Source organism: Hylobates moloch, unplaced genomic scaffold (genome assembly GCF_009828535.3).
Source record: "Hylobates moloch isolate HMO894 unplaced genomic scaffold, HMol_V3 SCAFFOLD_7, whole genome shotgun sequence".
Classification (NCBI taxonomy): Eukaryota; Metazoa; Chordata; class Mammalia; order Primates; family Hylobatidae; genus Hylobates; species Hylobates moloch.
The window spans coordinates 29,034,815-29,054,446 of NW_026652282.1; the positions used below are offsets into that span (position 1 = coordinate 29,034,815).

At 32.2% G+C, this 19,632-nt stretch overlaps 1 protein-coding gene across 1 annotated transcript in view; it reads right to left on the reverse strand.

The window, feature by feature from the left end:
• Positions 1-19,632, reverse strand: part of DMD (dystrophin) — a 2,251,240-nt gene that overhangs the window by 1,267,733 nt on the left and 963,875 nt on the right. Inside the window, exons 36-39 of the mRNA XM_032756167.2 lie at positions 16,777-16,899; positions 14,329-14,466; positions 11,521-11,673; positions 10,485-10,667 (exon numbers count right to left, since the gene is read on the reverse strand). Coding sequence (XP_032612058.2) covers positions 10,485-10,667; positions 11,521-11,673; positions 14,329-14,466; positions 16,777-16,899 — 597 coding nt within the window. The remainder of the gene's footprint in view (positions 1-10,484; positions 10,668-11,520; positions 11,674-14,328; positions 14,467-16,776; positions 16,900-19,632) is intronic.

Sequence of the window (19,632 nt, forward strand, 5' to 3'; positions counted from 1 at the left end):
AAACTACATCTTGATGCTGGAACCCTTGCCCCTAATTTTGTGGGATCTTAGGAAAGCTGCTTGACAAATTTTCATCTTTTTAGGCTCTCATAAGGATAAGAGATACCCTTTGTAAAAATTTACTCTTGCATAATTCATAATGCGGAATGCCTAATATCAGGCAAGAAATATAACTGATATCTGTAATCATTTCCACTATGCTAAGAAAAGGGAACGTAATATGGACATCTCGTTAATGTCCACAGTCATAATGAGAAGTAAAAAACTGTTCTCAAATAGTTCTATCAAACGTAATAATTTTTCAAGGTTGTAGCATTCAAATGAAGATAATACTAATTTTAGTGAACCAAGTTACATCATCTGATGCCAAAAATGAGTTATATTTATGTTATAAGTAACATTATATGATAGTAAAACTGCACATATCAACAATTCATCATTTAATTTTGTATTTATATCCAATATTTCTGAAAAATATATAAATAATAGATTTTGCCATCAATATTTCCTAAAGAATGTGCTAAATTTCCACTTGATAGAAAAATCTGACATAGTATATTACTGTTTTTTCTTATGTTTATTATTATATTTGACAACACATTGCATGATGACTGTAGTCTATTACTGTAACTTTAATTCAGAAGATAAGCAAATATAAAATTTTTCCTCTAACACAGCCATAATCTAACTATAAAATAATTGTGAATAGTGAGTGAAGCTTGACACATTTATTCTACTATTTTAATTTAACGTGCTACTTGAAGCCAGTCATTTGAGACAATATTCAAGAAGTAATATGTTGTATAAATGGTAAATTTGCATAAACTTGCAAGAATATTAAATTTTAATTAACATCTTATTTTATACATAGTGATAGCTTTGGACTAGAGATATTCGGAAAACACAACATCCTATGTTCATATAGTTACTTACTACCCTTGATGAATTCAATTAATGTTCTTAAGCCTCAGTTTTCTATTTGGATTATTTGCTTTAACTTAATAGCTTATGTCTTTATTTTTCCCTCTATTATTCAAAAATTGTATACTTCTATCGATTTAATGATTACTATAAAATTCTTAACATGCACAAGAAATTTTGCAAGTTTTCATTCTAAGCACTAAGAGAATCTTAAAATTGCTTTATTCATTATTGATTAATTACTTATCTTATGAATTAAACAAATATATATTGTGTACTTAGCCGCTGTTTTGGGTGTTGAGGACACAGCAGTGTGAAAAAAAGACAATTTTTTTTTGCATTGTTGGGTTGGAGCTCTATTTCTAGGTAGGGAAATAAATACTCAAGAAGATAAAGAAGGAAAATATTGAGAACTTTCCTGATCGTGCACTTTATTGAGAAAAATAAATGGGGAAAGCATGGATAAAAAGTGTGTGTGTGTGGGGGGGGGGGGGGTGTATGTGCACACATGAGAGACATTGAGAAAAACACTTTTGCGTAAAGAAGTTAAGGAAGAAATGAAAAGAGACACATGGATAAACGGGGGAGGTTTATTTTAGGCAGAGGTAGCACACAATGCAATGGGTGCATGTCAGATATGTACAAACAGCAGCAAAGGGGTCAATGTAGGTGAAGCAGAGGTAAAATGTTAAGAGATAAGGCCTGAGTTAAGAAGTGGGCCATCCAGGTCAGATACCCATTGAAATTCATGAAGGGTTTTGGATTTCACTTAAAAATAGATGGGAATTCATTGAAGGGTTATGATCAGATTTAAAAATGATTGATATTTTTCAAATGTTGTCCCTGTTTATTGCATAGAAATAGGCTAAAGAAAGCATGCGTAGATTTTTTTTTCTCTGAAAATTTGAAAGAATGGTGCTTCCACTGCATTAGAGGGGAAAAGAATAATTTTGTTTTAATCAAGTCAAGAGGCTGGATGAAAACAGCAAGACATACATGGAATAAATAAAAATGGCAAGTGCCCAAGGACCGAGCACTGAGGCATTTCAGCATTAGGTACTACCTATAGAAATGGAGAAACAATACATAGAAAGGTAGGAGGTAAACTGGATGAAAAACTTAACCACCTTCTCAAGTTTCATTGATGTCCAGCATTTTAGTTCTGTTTTTTAATAGACACTTTTATACACAGTAAATGTTTAAGACTTTTCCATTTTTTTTACCATTTTCTTTGCACATCATTCTCTTTTGCAGCTTCAATCTTCCATCTTGAATCATTCTCCTGCTTAAAGACAAATCTTGACATCCTCTATAAAGAATTTTATGCTAGTAAACAGTTTCTGTGGGTCTGAAAAGATCTTTATTTCAATGTTATTCCTGAAAGAGAGTTTCTATCAATACACAATTCTAGGTTCCTATGTGGATGTTCTTTCACTGTTTTTGAAAATATTATTCTACCATCTTCTGGCTTCTATCATTGCTCTAAAACCAGGTACCATTTTAAGTGTCATTACTTTCTAAGGAAATATAGCAGTACTTAAAATTATTTTTTTTTGATTCATCAGATTCATCATTTCATAGTGATGATCTATACTTATATTTCTTTTTTTAAATCTGAGTATTGCGATTTCTATTAAGTTTTGAAAATCCTAAGTTATTATCACTACAGATATTGACTTTTCTCCATTATGGGTAGGATTTATTTATTCCCCTTTAGAGATGAGGGAAGCCCTTGAAAGTTCTGAACTTAAGCAGGGGTTTTATTTTCACCTCTATATTACGTGTTGTTGAAGGTCACATATTTTGTCCTAAAAAGTCTTGAAAACTTCTGCCTAGCCATAAGGCTCTCAATCCAGGTTCAGTTTCACATAAGATGATTTGATCATTCATGGCACATAGAGGGAAGAGAGGTTCCACCATAGCCCAGCTGTGTATTTAAAACTTTTAAAAACTGAATTTTATTCAGAATTTCCATCCATTTGAAATGAGGGGTGAGGGATTAAGTCAGTCTGTCATCTTTCTGGAAGCTGATCCTCGATGAACATGTCTCTACTTAAACAACCATTAAACTGATTATGCTACACAACTAGACACTAGAACAAAAAAATTCCGTACAGTTATAACCATTATGATCATCAACAATCTAGAAAAACATAACATGTTAGCTAATTTCTTTTTTAATCTTTGTAATATGTTAATTACAAAATTCAGCTGAGAGGAGAAAAATTCTACAAACAGCTACATCCTGGTTCAAGATTTCCCTAAACAACCATTATATTAGTCTTTTATATTCACAACTCCATTTACTAAAGAACATTCTATCTCTAAATAAGAAAATCATTTATCTTCCCAAATTCGCCAAGGATGTTGCACTGGCAGCTGAAAATCTTTGTTGTTATTTCAAGGAAAAGAAGAAAATCTATGTGGCAATTATGCAAAGAAAATATATTTCCCCTAATTTTATTCTCAAAATGAGTTGCTTTTATTACCTGATAGGAGACAATATAAAAACTGTGTAGCAGAGTATTAAATCTAGGCTCAGACATTATTTTACATAAGGTGGTGGCAAACAGCTCTGTTATTACTTTTCTTGTACATCTCTGCTTAAATTTAAGGAAATCCCAAACAACAGAAGAAAGATACAGTGATGTTCTTCCCATTTTTTTCTAAATAATATTCTTTATTCACCATCACTCAAACAAGAAACCTTTCATCAATCTGAAATGAAATTTCCCTTTTCTACTGCAACTGCCCAGATGTTAAAGTCTATAGAATCTAACCCCTTCATAAAAAGTCATAATCTCATTTGCATATCAAACACACTAGAAAGTTATAGAGTAAGGAAAGTTTGCTTAATCTACTGTCTACCAAAATTGTTTAAACACTGAAACTTTTTCCTTTTTTATTAATAACTCCCACCATGTTTTGGAAGGCAGTGAGTTCAAGTTTGATGTCTTCCATTTCTCAGATGTGTCCTTGGACAAATCTCTTAATCTCATTTATGCTAATTTTTCTTACAGTAAAATGACAATGAAAATGATACTTGAGAGGGTCATTACTGTGATCAAACTAGATGCATGTGAAGACTCTTTGTGAATGTAAAATACTATTCAGATTCAAATAATTTTCAAAAGCTAGTGGAAAAATATTCACAATATATAGGTGTTTATTTTACAAATTTCTTCACTTAAGGACTATTTTTTTTTTTCTTGAGGCGGGGTCTCACTCTGTTGACCAGGCTGTAGTGCAGTGGTGTCATCCCTGCTCACTGTAACCTCTGCCTCCCAGGTTCAAGCAATTCTCATGCCTCACCCTCTGAGAAGCTCGGATTACAAGCAACTGCCACGAAGCCTGGCTAATTTTATATATAAAACATATATATTATATATATAAAACACACATATATATAACATGTATATCTAAATATATGTGTATATATATAACATAACGTGTATATATATCATAACACATATATATATCACGTATATACAATCACGTATATACATATGTATCACGTATATACATACATATGCATATATATGCATATATATACATATATATGCATATATATACATATATATACATATATATACATGATATCATGTATATATATGTGTGTGTATATATATACATATATATATATATGTTAGCCAGGCTGATCTGGAACTCCTGACCTCAAGTGATCCGCCTACCATGGCCTCGCAAAGAGCTGGGATTACAGTTGTGAGCCACCATGCCCAGCCAAGGACTATTTTAAATAACACATTTATTGCGGCATTTAGTCTACAAACAAGGTTAATTTTCTATCAGCCTACCAAGAGCATGTATATTTTGGAAATGTGTACTTTAATTTTGTTAAAATATCCTATTACAATTACTCTGCTGTAGGACAAGCTATCCATTGCAATACAATATTGTAACCCTCTTCATATTCACCTTTTACCACCTCACTGTTAGGTTCCACAAGCTTTGTCTTTCCTTAGTATGCCTACTTCTAGAAGTAACCGTAAGAGAAAATGATGTTCTGAACAGCAGGCTTAAACTCCCAATTTGCATACATACGTATACGGAATATAAAATATTTATAACAGAAAATACATTACATAAAGAGATTATACCTCAAACTTCTACTAAATATTCATTGTTCCTAAATGAAAGGATATCTAAATAAGTTATAGCACCTATGCAAAATTCTAGGTGAAAAATATTGCATTAAAAAAATATGTTCAAAGGTACTGATATGGAAATGAAATTGGTTGTGTTCAGGTATAGAAAAGAAACCTTTAGGCCTCTATGTTAGCAGAACAGCAAAAAGGGAGATAAAGTGTGAGTAACAGAAGTGATAGCAAGGGGCTACATCACATAGCAGATCACAGGATTTCATTTAAAGAGTAATGGGCAGGAGGGGCCTGATATGATCTCATTAACACCTTAGAAGGAGCTCCCTGCCTTCACCAGGAGAAATATGGTGCTAAGTGGGGAAAGACTGGAAGAAGAGGTTAGAGGTTGTTGAAGTAATCCAGATGACAGATAATAATCTTGTAGATTAGCACTTCCATAACAGATACTGAGGAGTGATTTGATGCATTTTGCAGGTATATCCAACAAGAGTTAAAATAATTTACATGGTAATGTAAGAGAAAAGAATCGTGAAGGATGTCTATGTTTCTGACTTAAGTAAATAATAGTGCAATTTAATAACATCTGGAGATGTTGGTAGATGCCAATAAATGTAGAAGGGGGTTGGATCATTTATTTTTCACTTGGCTATTAAATGTTTGAGGTGCTCATTAGGCATCCAAGATAAGAGCTTGTTGGATATAAAATGTTAAACATCAAGATCAAATACTTGGTATTTGATGTCATAACATGTTCAGCTCAAGTGGAAATGTATTTAGAAAATGGACATTTCTTTTTCTTCACTGAGGTGGGCTTTTTTTGTATTTTTTTGCTCCTCTTCTTGGAAAGGTCATGTATGCATACATATTTCAGAGGTTTAGCACTTTTTTGCTATCTAGAAACATTATAATTGGTAATAATTTATATAGAATACATTATGCACAAGCCTTAAAATTGTCGACATTATCTAGAATAAGTCTTATATTTATCTCCCTTTACATAGGATATGTAATACATAGGATATGCAATAAGTCTTGTATTTGTTTTATCTCTCTTTACATACGATCAGTCAAATACTGCATTCTCCTAGTATTCTGTGTTTTCCTTGGTGGCACTGACCAAATTTTAGGATTATAAGCTTTTTTTTATAAATGTTCTTATTTACAGAGAAAACAATTTTATACAACTTTACATAGCTGTCTCCTTCCTTCTAGTTTCATTTTATTTTACACAAGTGTATTGCTTAGTAATTATTTAATAAAAATCTATAGCCAAGAAATTCTTAGTTTTTGTTTAGGTGAAACTAACTGTATGTCTGAAAATATTTTGCCTTAATTCTTGAATCATATTTTACCTGGTATTTGAAAATGTGCCTAGCATTTTGAAGATATTATTCCACTGTGTTCTAAAATCTATTGTTGATGAAAAGTCTGCAGTCAATATTGTCACCCTGTAAATGTTCTTTTGTCTTTAGTAACCTTTATGATAACTTTTTGGTTATTTATGCTCTGAGTTTCATTCAGAGCTAGCTGGTATACTTGTTTTTATTTTTTCCACATTGGTTGACAATCATTGAATTTGAGGATTCATTAAAATTTAAATTTATTCCATTTTATTAAATTTCATTAATATGAAATATTGTCTCTTCCCAATAATCCCCATTTTTTAACTTGAAACTTATTTCATGCAGATGTCTGAGCGATTAATTATATTTTCATTTCTAGACTTTGTTTTTTCAAATCTTCGACTTCACTTTATATAATGGCCTATTCTTACTGGAAAAAAATCCATAAAATTTTTATTTTTGTACGTTAAAAATTACTTAATATCCTTTGGTGATTATCCTCTTATCTCTATTTTCTTCAGGTATACATTCTCCTTTTAACGTTTGGCATCTGATAACATTGCTTATAATTTTTTTCCATAATAATCATAATTTTAGTTTGTAAGCTTATCTTCCTTAGGAGTTTCACATGAGCCTTGGGGGTTGTAGTGGTATCTTCATTATATAACTTTGTGTTTACAAATGCCTGGGCGCTCTGAGGTTATTTTCCAAATGCTACAATGAAGCATAAAAAAGTAGAAACAATTGTCTACTGTGGAGTTTCCAGTGCCTTTAGGTAGAAGAATCCAGATAGAGATCTGTGGGGCAGTTTATGGAAAATCATGCCCTTTCTTGGCAGTCATCAGATTTGTGTGATATTTCCTGTGTTTATTCTGTGAATCTAGAGAAAAGTATCTGCTTATATATTATGGAATCAAATTTGAAATTTTCACTGAACGAGATATCTGTTGTTAACATTTTAAACAAATGGTGCATACTTAATTCTCTTAATGACTTATGAAAATATTTTAAAAATTAAAGATTATGTCTATTTTCCAATGTTAATATATATACAGAAAGGAGAAGAAGAAAACTTTCATGCATTGAGCCTACATAACGCAGCAGGTGTTTGAAAAATATTACTTTCTTTAATCCTCAGAAACATCCTTATCTCCATTGTACAGATGAAGTAAATGAGACTCAGTTTATCCATGATCATACAGCACTCAAAGTCACTGGGATTCATATTCAAGGCTGTTTATCCAGGAGTTAATTTTACTAGACCACACTGCTGTGATAATACATCCTATAGGAATATCCCTTTTCCTCAGTTTACAGTCCGTGCTTGGTCTTAAGTAAGGAACCCAATTTCTAAACCAACAGGAAATATATTAGAAATGTTTGGAATTCTTACCTAAGGCAGGAGTTTTCTCATTGTGAATATCTGGTAAAATTTTTTACCTGCTTCCTCCCACTCTCCTGCCTCTTCTTTATCATCTCCAGGTTTGCCCTGAGGACCACAATTTGCAGACACCCTCTACTATGCTTTGGTCTGCATTCCTGTGTGGCTGGGCGCTACCTCATGATTGTTCCCTCAAAGTCTCGGTCCTTTTCTGACCTTTATTACTACCGTATATAGCTCTGACATGGACAGAGTCCCCTAAATGCCTTAATTTTACACTGGTTAGCACTTCTCTGAGTCTTTATTTCTGAAATAAGGAAAATTAATTTTTCATTTTAAACTCACTCAGCTCTCATATACTAAGCACTTTAAGAGTACCACTTACTATTTCAACTTGTTGCTGTAAAGACATGAAAGATGAACTTTAAAAGCCTAGAGTTTATATCTAGAAAAAACAAAAAGGGACAGTTAGGAAAAATAAAAATCAAACAATTAGAGAAGGAGAATATAGGGGGAGGTAAGAAATTCTGAAGCTATGGCATATGCTGCATCAGAGCCATTGTAAGTTTGTATCAAATACTACTTTTCATTCAGCTGCTTACTGTGACTACCACAAATGACTCTAGTGCATAAGAATTGGGAAAGATAACTCTAATCAGTGGCCACAGTGAAATTAGTTTTAAAATGCACTGACAATTGGTAAAGTATAAAGATACGTCTTGAATATTTCTACATCCAGCTGTCTATCTATCTACCTACCAACCTATATACCTACTTATCATCTACTAATTGTCCTTCAGTTCTAATTAAAATCCAATACCAAATATAACTGCAATATTAAATTGAATATTCTTCATACAGATTGTGATTACTTTATTATCATGGATAATTAAGAGTTAAGACAAAAATAGGCCCCTTCACATTCGGAATTTTGGATCTTTAATATATAAAATTTAAGAATAAACCATTTATGAGGAAAATACATCCTAGAATTTTACTACAATTTTCAAAAAAAAATATACTGGTTCACATATGCTTCCTTTATTTCACCAGTCATTATTACGTTGTACAAATATTTGTTGAGAGCCTACTATGAATAGGGACATAATGGCATTTTAAGTAAGTGGTTTATGGAGATTTTTGATCCTGTGCCTATTTAGCCATAAAGCATTAGCAACTTGATTAGTTTGTAACGAATTTTAAACCTGCATATTGGGTGTGTCAAGACCTGGGGAAAATTGGAATGGAGAAATGAGTTAGTAGTCAGATAATTCAAAGCAAAGGACTTCCCCTTGAATGATCTATTAAATTGAGGTGAAACTATTTTACTAGAATTTTCTTTTGATTGCCTTAATCTTTCGCTTCATTTTGCATCTGCAGACACAGGCTTGCTGGTTAGTGTAAGGTTATTTAGGACACATTACATTCATAACATCTAATATGAAGGATAATAGGCTGAAAAATTCAGCCAGGTGGAATTAGACTTCATCTGCAATACAGTTTCACTATTTCTTGTATTCTTCCAATTGCTCAGAATATTCACCTGCTATTAAACTTTAGGGTATTAGATTTAACAGAAAACGGTATATTTATGAATTTTCTTGAAGTATTAAAAGAAGTCACAATAATATGCAACATACTTCCCTTATATGTTTATAAAATAAAGTTATGGTAATTGCCTTTGACATTTTAAAAATATACACCAAATTAAATGGAACTGACAATATCACAGAAGAAGTTCCCAAGAAGTCTCATGCATGGGCTGAACCCTATGCAGTTGTTATTTACATAGGGCAAAATGGTTGAGTATCTGTTTGATTCATATAATTCAACCTAATTTAACTATAAAGACTTATTTTCCAGACTTTGACATCCTGGTTTTGTTAGGAGTACTTTCTTCTATAATTACAGATGTCGATCATTCCTCTTCATCTTACAAGTGTTAATAATAGGAACAAAAATGTACCTGTCAGATAACCTCTATGGTTTATACTTATTACAAATAAAGAAGTTGAGACCGAGCTAACAATTCTGAATTGCCTTTTTAAAGAGAGAACCATACACTTTCCATTCAGTTGTTTGAAACAAGAGCAGTCACTCCTTTTTGTTTTGGCTGGTAACATTTCAGTAATAACATTATCTGATATTGTTCAATCTGCAATCAATTACCAACCATTTTACTAGGCATCCAGTTCTTTTATGATCATTGTAACCCATTAAGTAGTTAAACCAGGTGTGAGGACTAGTTATTATTCTTCAAGTCAATGAGATAATGGCTTATGCAGGTTGACGTAAGGTGTACCACAAAATATTTATTATTTATCATGTATACATTAAGAAAGTAAAATCAGCATGGGATGATCTCAGGAAAGCAATACATATTTCTTGGATTAGACATTGAAGTAAAGTGAATGTATGATAAATTGACAAATTAACATTGCCAATGTTATGAAAAATGATGTAGCAAAAAAAATTAAGATGTATTTTCATTTTTGATAAGGGGTTTTCCCTGTTATCTGTTAATTTCTTGTGTCTTTAATTGGCAAAATTAAGCACTAGTGTTACAGAAGCCCAAAGTGAGGGAAACTACTCACTTTCAGAATGTACATTAGAAGTTTAAAATTGCACCCAGATTTTTTGTCTCTTTTTTGTTAGTAGGCCTCTGTTAATAGAGTAGTAGTTGCAAACACATACGTGGGTTTGCCAGTAACAACTCACAATTTGTGCAAAGTTGAGTCTTCGAAACTGAGCAAATTTGCTCTCAATTTCCCGCCAGCGCTTGCTGAGCTGGATCTGAGTTGGCTCCACTGCCATTGCGGCCCCATCCTCAGACAAGCCCTCAGCTTGCCTACGCACTGCATTCAGCTCCTCTTTCTTCTTCTGCAATTCCCGATCAATTTCCTATTGAGCAAAACCAATACAGGGCCCAGGGCAGTTAGCTAACCACATCAACCGACTTGCGAGCAGCAAATACTTCTCTCAGAAATTTCAAAGGCTGTTGTCCCTTTATTGTCATCCTTTGAAATTTACAAATATGAAAGGCATGACTGTCATCCTCGCTCAATAATCCAAACATTATTTCAGTTATCCTTTGAATGCTTGGTTTTAGATATTCTAATTAAGTAAATATTTAAATTAGTCTAACATTTTCTCCTAAATTCCTCTGGTGTCTTGGGATTTGAATCAATTTGGAGGGATAACTCATTATTTATTAGGGACCATCCATATAGAATATAATTTAGAGGGTAAGTGAGTAAGTTATTTATTTCCTTTTTAAAGGTTTGAGGAACTCAACAGAGAATGAAGCAAAATAAAAAGTGTAAAATAATAACAGAAAAAACATATTCAGACAATATGCAAATAAATCTATAAAGATTTAACACTGATGTGTGAAGATGCTCTGATGAAATGAATGTGCTAACATGAGTAAGAAGTCGTCCATATACCGATAAGTCATTAGTTCATCTGGAACAAAGATACACAAAGTCAATTACAATTTTACCAGAAAACACATCACATTTCTTAAATCATTTTACATAGTCTAAAAGCAAAACATTTTATTCATTCAACATTACGTCAATTGAATAACACTTAATACAATACATTTACTGAAAACAACACACAATACAAGGAAATGCATCAAATCAAAGAGAACGTTAATAGAAACAAGCACATCAACATTTTAAATATGATCTTCACAGGTTAATTAAACTGTATAATAAAATCTGGTATTGACATTCTAAAACAACATTACCTTTATTTTCCTTTCATCTCTGGGTTCAGGTAGGCTGGCTAATTTTTTTTCAATGTCATCCAAGCATTTCAGGAGATCATCAGCCTGCCTCTTGTACTGATACCACTGATGAGAAATTTCTAGAGCCTTTTTTCTTCTTTGAGACCTCAAATCCTGTTCATGGTGCAGACATTATTAAAATATCAATATATATGTATAGTGCACTTCTGGCTACAGTTATTTATCAAAATAATTTGCGTTACTCATCTTTTTGTACAACTTAGGTTAAATTCATATTTAAATGCAAAACATACAAAGACATAATTAAATTGTGTATTCATGAGGCAGGACCCATGTATAGGAAGCTAAGAAACCTGAATAACACACTTAAAGCATTTTCTCTTAGCATGTTCAAACGTGCTTAAAAATTTTGTCACATTTAATTGACTCTTAATGAGCTAATTGTTGTGTAGTTTATGTGAAAGAGTTTAATATACAAATACAATTGACTTAACTAGATACAAACCCACAAACCTAGTGAGTTTGTATTTGACTTAAAATAGGTAAAATTCTAAAATGTGTATCTTTAGCCTTGGGGCTCATCAACAAAACGTTATGTACTCAACCAATATACATTCATGTTTTTAAAAATGCCTACATAAGAGTTTCATAGGCCATTAATATTTTATGATTAGAAATATAAAGCCATTTTGGTTGTCTTATAAACTGTTCCAAGCTGTATGTGTAGAAGTGTTACCATTGTTTGTATATTTGTGAACATAATAAAAAATTATATTAGACAAATGCTTCTCCTTCCAAGGCTTGCATAGCCAAATTTATCTTACTATATCCAATCATGCTCTACATGCAAAACAATTAACTATTTGAAAAAATAGCAAGTGCATGCTTTCAAATCAATGTGATAAGACTAATTTAATAAATCAACAATGGGGGAAATCAGTCATCATGCTCTTTACGAGCACACCCAATATCTTCTGTGATTAATAGAATTAGTCAAAATGCCATTTTATAATTCATGGGAACGTAAGCTCTGCATGCAGCTTTCATTTCTACAGAAAGTAGCAATTAGGGTTTTATTCACAGGTTTAATTCGAGCTAAAAAATAATAAACATCAGAGAATTTCTAAAAATTCATTGCATTGGAAAGCTTTGACCTTCTCTAAAATATTTCATAAGGACCAGAATTGGAACTATTTGACAGATTTAAAAAGTTATTGAATATGTTGGTATACACTGGTTTGGCAAGTAGGGTTCACGATTTTGATTAATCACTTACAGCCTATATTTGCAAGAATGAACTACATTTCATTATCCAGTTTGTTTAAAATTCGGAATTTAAAACTTGCTGTACTTTATGCTTCATGTTGAATTTTCAAACCTTCTGATGAGTCATATCGAATGCTGCTTTTTTCAAAGGTAACAAGATACAGCCACGTGAATTAGAGTTGAGCCATGCCTTATTTGTGACATAACTCACATCCTTCCCAAGAGAAGGGGTTTGGTGGTCATAAATCTGAAACATCTTCCATTTCCTAAGCACAAACTGATGTATAATATGTAAAATATTCAGAGATGTCATGTAGATTTCTTTAGAGGAATGCCAGATAACCATTAAACACTGCTATTCAGTAGGACACATACCATCACACGATCAGTGTAGATAGTTCTGAAAGCTTGCTTCCAGTTGGAAGGGTGTGAGTTACATAGCGTTCCGATTTTCTAGACACATTATGGTGTGCTTTTGCACTCCCTCGAGGAAGAGGCCTTTTCTGTTTACTATATTTATCAGCAGTTACCTTCAGAACACCTGCTAGCCAATTAGACTTTCCTTGTGGATTCCTTGCAGGCACAATATTGTGTAATTACATTCTCAGCAGTGTTTATTTGGTTGACTATAGGAGGAAAGATTTTATTCTCTTATTTGCATGTAGAAAGCAGACTCCATCTACCTACTAGGTGGATCCACCTTCATAACTACATAGCTCGAAAGAGTGATTTACAAGGAAAGCTCAGCAATTAACAGTATTAGAAAATCAGCCATGCATGCAAATAGTGATTATTGCAAAGCATATACAAAAAAAAAGTTTCTTTCACAAAACTTTCCACATGTCTAGTCTCAAGAACTTCCTAGATATTATTATAGAAAAATTAAGTTTATCCTGCTCTTTCTGCACAATCCAGATGAGTCACGTGGGGACTTGAAGCCATACACTACACTGCTTAATATGAAAGTAGCAGTTCTTATTCAAGGACACTAAGATTATTTTTTAGGATTCCCATATAAATTAAATTTGACTTTTGTAGATAGTTGCAAAGAGTGACTTTCTTAAAGGCATAATAAAATTTTAAAAATAAATAAATGAAAAGAATCTAGGGCTTATTAAACAAGTATCAAATTACCAAAAAATTGGACCTAATGCAAGTAAAATGAATTAAGTAAAGAAAGCAGGAATAATGGATACATGTAGATCGGTTATTCTGGCAGCTAGGCAGGTTTTTTTTCAATATAAAGTAGCTGATAAAAATAAAGCACATTAGAAAATTAAATGTATAAGTACTATGAATGCATTTCCTTCTTTCAATTACTACTTAGAAAAATATGTCTTTAAAAAGCCATAACTTTTAAGCAACACATCTTTCAAAATCAAATACCACTCAAAAATGTTAAATAAAGCACACACATTGCACAGAAAAAGTGAGTTTCTGATGACTAAGAGTCTTAAGCAGATTTTATTAATGCACATTATATTTTACCCTATATATTAAAAAAACCACAGGCAAGGTATATTATAATTTTAGCTCTAATACCTTGAGAGCATTATGTTTTGTCTGTAACAGCTGCTGTTTTATCTTTATTTCCTCTCGCTTTCTCTCATCTGTGATTCTTTGTTGTAAGTTGTCTCCTCTTTGCAACAATTCTTTTACAGTACCCTCATTGTCTTCATTCTGATTAAAAACAACAAGTACAGTCTTCATTTTGGTTTTTAAAAAGCTGTACATTGTTAAGAGATAATAAGACATGTTATTTGAACACACAAAAAAAATCCAATTTAAAACTTTCATGGAATGTTATTATAAGACACTGTGCTCATAGCCTTTCTTTTACATTTTGTACTGTAGGTTTTAAAATAAATTTCCTCCCATCTAGTTGTAAAGAACACATTTTTAGGGGCAACTGTAGAAAGATGGGGGAGTGTGGTACATCATCATGTCAGACGAGTCATGAGTTACTGTGAAAGTATTCTTTTGGCTTTTTTAGTGTAGTTCTAAAATTAAAAAATTAGAGAAATGAGCTAATGTTATCATTTATAATGTTAACTGATCCATAAAGGAATACAGATGTGTATTTGTGACTGAGATAACAGCAAATCTGAAAATATTAACTACATGAAAATATTTTGTTTTTAATGTACACTAATTCCTAATAACTCCTGCCCCATTTCTGAAACCTAAATGCACAATATTAATAGGAGAAATATCAGGATATTAATAAGAATCATGTGCTAAGTTACCATCAAATAATTTCTAAAATATGTCATATATGCATGTTAATTTTAAATACGATCAAATAATATTAAAATATGGATTGGAAAATGGCTTTAAACATTTTCAATGGGTATTTTGTTCCTTCAGACTGCAAGAAAAATATCTTAATTTTCTTTACTTAGAAATAAAATGTTCTGAATAAATGCTGGTCTAATATAGTCGCATACGTGACCATGTGATTTTTCATCTTCAGTGTTCTTTAACTCAGAATGTGAAAACTTTATATCAAGTTGTCTCACATTGTAATGGTACTCAAGGTACACCGAAGACATAAGGAAAACAAATAATAAATGTCAAAAGTCACACGTATTTGTATGTGTGTATTACAATTCAAGGAATTAGATGTTATATATTTAAATCTATAATGCATGAACTTCAAGTCACAACTGAGGACTTATTCATTTTGTATGGGGGAATGTGATTATTTTTGTCAGAGACTGGTCAATCATCTAAAGAAATGTACAGCATAATATAGACACATTATATACTTATTATAATATAGACACATTATATAGTTATAGTCTGTAAAAGACTCTATTTTAAAATGTGTTGTAAAAGTCTGTAGCATTTTCTAGGGCTGAGAAAAAAAAAAAAAAAAAAAAAAAAATTTAAAAAACCCACTTCACTTTCCCTATACCAGTTGAGGACTCTAGGGCAGAGTTGGGATCAGCTCAAGAGGTAATCAGTACTTTTTTCATCTTGGTACCCTCTAGTTTCTTCTTTGACCTGAAGTAGAGATTGTTGTAACTCAGCAACTTGGAAAGCCTCTTCTGTCTTTCTTTCCACAAGCTGAGTTGGCAAAGCCACCAAACCCCATAAATGGGGAGTATTGACTGAGGCAGCTCCAGGAAGTGGGAACTAAGATTGGCGGAAATAGTTCTCCTATTGCTTCACACATTTATTACCTAAAATTTACATATTGTCTTCTGATGTCACTTTCAAGCATTGTCTGAGAAGGCTCTAGCACTTGTAATTGTAAAGGTTAAGAATGCCACAGAGGTGATGGCAGTGAAAGAGGGGAAAAAATTGTGAAAAGGAGGATGAGGAGAGAAAAAAAGTCAGTTAATAAGGACGTGATGTAAAAATATTCAAGCCAGAGAGAAATGTAGTAGATATTTTGAAATTAGTTGGGATTCAAGGAGAATATTCTGAGGTTGGGAAGAGCCCACATGGTCATATTTCTTTACTCCCATGAAATAAGCAGCATGAATTTATATACATTTTAGACATAAAATGTACTAACTAATTAACTATTTGGTAAAACAACTTTGTGGGAAATTATAATAAATAATGTTCATATTATGCATTATTCTCTTTTCATTGAAATAAATGTTATACTATCAAAAACATTGCTGATACAAAATGTCAGAAATCTATGATAGCTGAGTATTTTATTAAATTTTTAGTTTATTTTATGATTTGACTCTTTTTTCCAATTACATTTTGCCCTTGATAAGCTCAAAAGTAGGACAGGTCAAAAGAAAACTGCTGGGCTATTTATTAGAAACTGTAAGTGCTCCTATATTACCATACCATAGTAATTCAGCATTTGTAATAAAAGGTCAAGAATATTCTACATTTATAAAAATCATTAGAATCATAAAATGTGTAATATGTGTTCTGAAAATTCAGTTGGAGACTTATCTAAGTTCTTTCCAAATATTTATTTCCACTCCTAGTTCATTCACACTTTTATCACAACCAATTTACCATATCTTTATTGAAGTCTTCCTCTTTCAGATTCACCCCCTGCTGAATTTCAGCCTCCAGTGGTTCAAGCAATTTTTGTATATCTGAGTTAAACTGCTCCAATTCCTTCAAAGGAATGGAGGCCTAAAAAAAAAGATAGTGCTAATTTAAATCAAAATTACTTTTTATTAGAAACATAAACCAAAAGAAATACATTTATTCAACCTCCTGTTGCTAAACTAATCACATGCATTAGGTTTCCATATTATGTTTTATGAAGGGTTTTGAAATACAACTGGAAAAGTACCTGAGGTTGCAAATAAGGAGAAACATTTAACATTACCAGAGCTAAACACACATGCAAGATAGTACAATTCATCATTTGGTGATATCAACAACAGTCAATTTACAGATATATTTGAATGGGCTAATTTTCAATATTCTAAAGTCAAATTTGATCTTATTTTAAATATTCTGATATAAATACATTTGGGTAAATATGTCTCATCAGAAATTCCCTCATTCATCAAATAACAGTAACCTCAGGTAGAAATGCAGAACTGTCATCTTATCCTTAGAAAACCTACCTGGCAATCTGCTCAGATGTTTTAAATGACATTTTTAGCACAGCAAAATTGACAGGCATGCTCTTCTAAGACAAACAATGCCATTAGCTTGCCTTAGGAACAGTTTTGTTGGTGATGCAAACAAATTCAAACGAATAAACCTAATATATTTCACATAAAGAATCTATGCTTTTCAACCTTGTAAACATTAGTTTCTTTACTTTTCAATACATAATGACCGCAGTCTCAAAAAACTTTAAAATCTCTTGACTTTCTAAACAAAACCCTTGAAAAGGAGTGACACGTGAAAAGACATGGAAAATCAAATATATATTCAAAAAAGTGGGCAAGGTTTAGTTATTAGATTAAAATTCTGTTAATAAAATACATTGATACTCTCTCGATCTTTATGCTGTATTTCTTTCCATTAAAACACTAGAACATATTTTGTATAGGATAGCTTTTGAAAACCCATAGATGACATACAGAAATCTGATTTTCTTTCAGAGCTAAAACTTTTTACTTTTGTAAAACCAATTCAGGAATGACCCCCATGTCTTTTGCCAGGACGATTGCATTCATCGAGTTTGGTCCCCACCTACCCTTATCCAGTCACATTACCAGGCAGAGGTTGAATTTTTATTAGATGTCAACTTCTGGTGAACAATACGGATAAGTGTAGAAGAAAAACTATCTAAAGGTAATAATCTGTCACTACCGAAAAAGTGAATAATCAAATGCTATTCATGATGACTTGATTCTCATATGCAACATGAATAACCACATATCCTCTAGGTACTTCTACACATCCCTGAAAGGATTTATGAGATAATTTTAAGTGACCAATTACGGTACCAGTTTTTAAATCCTACTGATCATTTGCCATTTGAAATATCATAAGTTATTTGAACCAGTATAGATTCGTAGTGCTATAAACATGCTTAAAGTTTCAATGTCTGCATTATTAGCAATTATTGTACTTTAAAATCATACATTGTTTAGATTATGGTAAAAGTAAGAAGATTAACATCCCTTAGAATCATAACTATGCAATTATCAATTTGGTGATATTTTATGTTATTAAATGGTTGTTCACATTTGCTAATATTTAATGAAAGCAACTATGTTCCATGTGATTTTGTGAATATATAATGATAAATAATGTTTAAAATAACTTTTATTGTGTACTTGGATGTCAGAAGAACATAGGTCTATTTGCAGTCAGATTTACCTGTTTTATTCCAACTGCTTCTCCTCTAGCTCATCTCTCCATGAATTTAACTTCTATTAATTTAAGATACAATTTTCTACGAATTTAACAAATTTTTATATCTTCCAAATCTTCACACTAAGCTGTTATCTCACTTTTGAATTCCCATTTAGACTCTCCAATAGCCAGCTAAATTTTCACTTGAAGTTTGACATTCGTAGTATGGAGTACATTATCTTTCTCGTCAACTGCTTACAATACTAACTTCCCTAGTTCTGTTAATAGAAGACCATTTCTCTCAGTCGTTCAGGCGTAAAACATAAGTCATGCTATTTTTGAACATCTGACTCTAATGTCTAATAAATATCAAGTAAGTGTCAAATGACTTGCTATGATCCACTTTCTTCGTATTCCCAGAGACGCTATCGTTCCTGATCCTTACACAAAACTAAGGCAATAAGCTTTGAACAGAGGTAAAATCTCTTTTCATTCAAACCAGTTCCAGCCTGTGCCCAATGATCAGCTTACTATGTTTCAAAAACTTTTCTTTCATTATGCTATTTATTTGCTGAAGAACCTTCTGCATCTATTGAGTATAATTAGAATAAAGTCCAACCTCCAGTACAGTAGTCAAGGCTTCTCCTAATCTTGCCCCAAAGACTTGCCAGCCTTAAATGTTCCTAATATAGACCTTTTTCTGCAGGCCATTTGGTGATCTTCTGTTATGCCTCCTTCAATGCCCTTAGAATTTTTCATCTTGTAGTGAAGAACATAAACTTCTGTATGAAAATGCATAGATTGAATCTGGGCTCTACCATTTACTAGCTGAGGGAACTTAGACAAGTTATTTATCCTTATTAAACCTCAGTTTCTTTATAACATGGAGATAAGATGAGTATGTACCTCATAGGGCTGTTACTAAGATCAAATATGTTAGAATGGTGTCTGGTATATAATAAAAGCTTAATAAATGTTGACTATCATTTTCTCTCAAAGTTCTATGCGTCCATCCAATATAAATACATGCTCTATAAATCTTGGGTCTTATTTGTTTCCTCTCAAAATCCTAATCATCCACTGGCTCAATTCAAGCCCTTCCTC